The following is a 4,735-nucleotide window of genomic DNA, read 5'->3' as shown; positions in this document are numbered from 1 at the left end:
AAAATTTGAACCATTGACCTTTACTACTACTAAATATATGCTCTACCAACTACTCTAACTCACTTCTTATTAACAATTAGTAGTTTTTTTATACTAATACTAAAACATGTACTATATATACATATATACATACAAAGACTATATATGGGGTGGGGATGAGGTAGGGGGATAGCTGCCCCCGTGCCCCCTTTAGCTCCGTCCCTGATATATATACTCTTAAAATAAAACGAGTGAACTTACACTAGTATAAATACAATTAAACTTTTTAATATATTTAAATTGTATAATATAGAAGTTCTCTCTTGCTCGCAAGGGTTGTGCATCTCAAAAGCTTGCACTCGGCGAAGAGAGCAAAGATTTTTTTCTCCAAAATTTTATTTTTTCCTCTCCTATAAAACTATCTCTTCTCTCTAAAACTTTTTTTGCTAACATGGCATATATCCACCATTGACTTTTTTTTTTTTGGTTTAATAAAAAAAGGTTCTTTATTTATTAAACCAAAAAAAAAAAAAGGTTCTTTATTTATAATAATAATAAAATACAATAAAAGGACCAATGTAATAATAATGATACATATGGCCAGCACTTTACTCCTTAATTGAGCCGGCTCGGTGCGAACTGAGATTAAATTCCAAAAATGTAATTTTATGAGAGATCAACAATCAACTAATCACATATCATATAAAATATTTTACTGACCAGAATACCTCTATTCCTTAAAAGTATCATCAAGTTCAAATCTCACTACTTCAAAAGTCAAAGCCAATATCTAAACCAAGTCTCTTAAAAGTAGCAGCTTCAACTTTCAAGGATACATAGTTTATTCAACACCTGCATATATGACTTTCCTCACAGCAGCATATGAATGTGCCAAAGCTGATTGATGAATGTGCATGTTACCATGTGCCCAGTTTTGCCCCCTCTATAACATCAGATAAACTCAACTCACACCACAAGTATAGAAATAGAATGGCTAATCTGAGTTCACAAGCAACGATTCTACGATGAAAATCACCCGCAATTCATGAAAAGCTAAGATCAGGGTAATGTCAGAATAGTAATTTTTGTGTATTTCACCTCTCCAATTCCTTAAAACCACCAATAAAAGATTAAATTTTTGTTTTTTTTTTTTGTGCGGGACGGAGCTAAGATGACGAGAAGTTACCTTTTTAAAGTTGATGTGTTTCTGTTTCTCCATAGAACTAACGGAGATACAGTTTTTTCAGTTGTCACCACTTTCTCCGTTGGGCCAGCCTAGATCAGCCTGTGACTTCACAAACTCTGCTAGCAATTTAATCTCGTCTTCCTGTAACCTCGGACCAAAAGTACATTGGCCTCTTGGCGTGCATTTCTCACCAAAGCCCTGTGAAAATACACAACTATTATATTCGCCGCTTTGGAGTTAGATCCATTACAGGCATTTCTTTACGCATCAAACGTACTCACTGGCATTCTTCCTTTTCCATAGTAAGTTACTCGGTATATTTCCTCCTCTGTATCTACTCCATTTCTGTGTAAGAAATGAGCAATCAGTCAACGATGATTTCCATCATTCCATGTTATAAAGTAGACTCACAAACCTACTGTATTGCAGTTTGTTAATCAATAAAACGAGGTAAAATCCACATTCGATATGTTGACCTTACAGTAATTACCTCTGAAGGTCCTTCAAGAAGAGTGTTGCACCCTGACAGGTCAAGCAAAGAAAAGGTACTTAAGGTTAGTTTAAGATGCTTAGAAGCAATTGTTGCGGTTCTTTCAAGTTATAGGGTAGACTGACTGGTTGTATTATATTTCCACCGGCAGTATGACACCCTATGCAAGCTCGATTGAACAACGAGGCTCCTTTTTGTACATCTATTGTCTGTCCAAGTGACACTGGATAGAAGGAAGAAACAAGAAAACAATTGTGGAATTCAGACTAAGAAAACAGCAAGCATACAAACTGAAAAAGAATGGTAACATAAGCAATCCAGCCAAGTTGGTCACGTTATTGACTTGGTAAACACAATGTTACAAGTTTGACTCCCAACAGGAACGGTCTATTCGCCTTCTTCGTTTGAACCGGTCAACTGTCACTTGCTGGCTAGGGTTAGAAGGCGGGGATTTAAAACAATACTTGAAGTTATTCCAGGCAACACAGGAGAACAATTTCCTTCAATTGAATGTAACAGCATATTGAGAATAAGAAATTCAAACTTCAATCATCCTAAAATATCTACTATTCCCATTGGATTTCATCGCTGTTCATCCAACCTAAAATGTTCCAGCACGATGCGGAATTGAAAATGCAACAAAAGAATGTTTTTTCTTCACTGGTAAATTGGCGAATGGGACACAAAATTGTTACCTGGGGGGATAAAAAGAGGACTAAAGGCAACAAGGGCGGCCATCAGAGGTGGAGCTACGCTCTTCAGCAGGTTCAATTGTCTCGATCTCTTTGCTGTTTGGAGATTTGGGTTCTCTCCTCCTTCATCCACATTTCTCTTCTGAAAAAGAGTATAATTGTGTATCAACAAAGCAGAAACAGAGAGAACAGAAAAGGGGGAGGGGGAGCGGCGGCGGCGGCGGAGGCGCTTACCTCTGTGGGGTGTACAGAACAGGCGGTGCTGACGCAACAACGCGGCACGCAGGAAACCTGCATGCTTGCAGTTTAGACTGTTGGGATGTTTGGATAAGAATTACAGTATATTACAGGTTCTATTTTTTCCCTTAATAGTTAGATTATCCATGAATTATATTACAGTGCTAATTTCTTTGTTTAGTTTGTGGTGTGTAGTATGAATTGTGCAATATAGAATAGCCTAAAGTAAATAGAGTAGTGATCCGGGTTTAACGCACTTGGTTCGTTTCCATGTGAGCACATAAAGGGCTGATTGCGTGACTTGTGATTTATTTTCACAGTGACACTATATGCAGGGTCCTTGGATTTAGGATTAGCCCGATAAAATTAAGATCACTTTTAATTTTATTTTTTTTAAAGAGTAAATAGAGTGGTGTGGGAATTTTGATAGGAATGTATATAATCCTCTAATTTACTCTTATCCTTTAATAGCTAGCAAGAAAGGAATTTTTTATATATTGTAGTAGTACAAATATGAGTGAGAACTCCTCATTTCTTAAGTAGCTTTGCTCTATAGTCTATACCTAATTTGCGTAAAAAGCTCCTTGCACAATTACTTCTCTGGCATCCCTATTAGTAATTGTGATTTTTGAGGAAGCATGCTGGGACGGAGCTAGGAATTTTGTTGAGGGAGGAGGGGGGGCAAAACAGAGGCGGATTCGAAAATTTTTTCCAGTAAAAGCGAAACATTAAAATAAAAGAGATGTTTAAAAATAAAGTACCTAAGAAATATAGGTGTAAATATTATTGGATATGGGCGAAACATAAAACACATCGAATTTGAATATATATGTATGTATGTGTGTGTATTAAATATTTAAAAAGCTATTAAAATGTGACTATGTTAAAGCCATAGATAGGGAAGGAGCCAAAAAAAACTGTAAAATTATATTGACAACGAAAAGGTTTGAACCCTTGGCCTTCATTAAAACCAAACACATGTTTTACTAACTAATCTAACTCATTTCCTATTGATAATCAACAGTTTTTATATAGAGTAAATACCCAAAATAGTCCCTCGACTATAGCTAAATTCACAAATTGGTCCTCGACTTTCAATTTCAACCAATTAAGTCCTTAACTTTGTAATTTTAACACAATTTGGTCTTCTGTCTATTTGACTGTTTGATGACTGTGATTTTTGAGGATATATATGTAATTTTATGGTCTATCGTCGGTTTTTTAAGGTTCTAGTTGCATTTCAAATCGCACTGTTACATTTGAATCCACTGCCGGAAGCAATCTACCAAATCCGGTCGCCTTTCTTCATCCTCTCTTTGGATTTAATATAGTTGAGTTTGTACCAGAGCGAAGAAAACGACGTGTTTCCGAGTGCAACGTCATCCTGGAGGCCTTCACGTGCTCCGACGAGAGCTGAAGGTTCTTCTGGAGATTGTCGATCACGGTCAACAAACGGTCAAATAGATGGAGGACCAAATCGTGTCAAAATTACAAAGTTAAGGACTTAATTGGTTGAAATTGAAAGTCAAGGACCAATTTGTGAATTTAGCTATAGTCGAGGGATCATTTTGAGTATTTACTCTTTTATATACTAATATTCAAACAAGTACGATATATACACATATACATACAAAGATTATATATGGGATGGGGGTGGGGGTGAGGGTGGGGTGAGGGGGGGGGGGGGGGGGCAGCTGACCCCATGCCTCCCCTTTGGCTCCGTCCATGGAAGCATGACGAGATGGAGATGGAGATGGAGATGAGAAAGAGTATTTTGACTTCTCTTGCAAAGATCTTATTTTTTGCCAGAGAAGATGAAAAAAAAAAAAAAAAAAAAGACAGGAGCGCATATGGAGCGTACTTGGCAAAAACCATACTATTGGAGGGATTTGGAGATGCTCTAAGAACATGCATCCACACTTGTGGATTTTATGGGGTTTTTGCAGACTAAAAAATCAAGGAAAGTTTTTAACAAGTGTGGATATGAGTTTTTGGCGTAATTTTTATTTCTGCAAGTTAAGGTTTTTTGAGGGCCCACCATGTGAGAGAAAAAACAAAGCAAAACTGAATCCCTGAACAGCGAGAGGGCCCACCATGTGAGAGAAAAAACAAAGCAAAACTGAATCCCTGAACAGGGAGACGGTCCAGACG

The 4,735-nt window shown here is 37.1% G+C and overlaps 1 protein-coding gene across 3 annotated transcripts; it reads right to left on the bottom strand.

The window, feature by feature from the left end:
- Positions 1-624: 624 nt before the first annotated feature.
- On the bottom strand, positions 625-2,723 carry LOC109165550 (cytochrome c6, chloroplastic). 3 transcript variants are annotated; one of them, XM_019314363.1, is made up of 7 exons: positions 2,582-2,723; positions 2,351-2,489; positions 1,781-1,878; positions 1,656-1,687; positions 1,447-1,510; positions 1,166-1,363; positions 625-1,032 (listed from the first exon to the last, which is right to left on the bottom strand). In XM_019314363.1, exons 1-6 carry the CDS (start codon positions 2,642-2,644, stop codon positions 1,223-1,225), a joined length of 537 nt encoding a protein of 178 aa, XP_019169908.1. In that variant the 5' UTR covers positions 2,645-2,723; the 3' UTR covers positions 625-1,032; positions 1,166-1,222. The 3 variants fall into 3 exon arrangements, with proteins under 3 accessions (XP_019169908.1, XP_019169906.1, XP_019169909.1); XM_019314361.1 differs by having other exon boundaries at positions 625-922; XM_019314364.1 differs by having other exon boundaries at positions 625-889.
- Between the last annotated feature and the right edge of the window lie 2,012 nt (positions 2,724-4,735).

The sequence above is a fragment of the Ipomoea nil genome, unplaced genomic scaffold (assembly GCF_001879475.1).
Source record: "Ipomoea nil cultivar Tokyo-kokei standard unplaced genomic scaffold, Asagao_1.1 scaffold3069, whole genome shotgun sequence".
Classification (NCBI taxonomy): domain Eukaryota; kingdom Viridiplantae; phylum Streptophyta; class Magnoliopsida; order Solanales; family Convolvulaceae; genus Ipomoea; species Ipomoea nil.
Note: the sequence above shows the minus strand (reverse complement) of the source record. Positions and strands in the feature narration are given on the sequence as shown.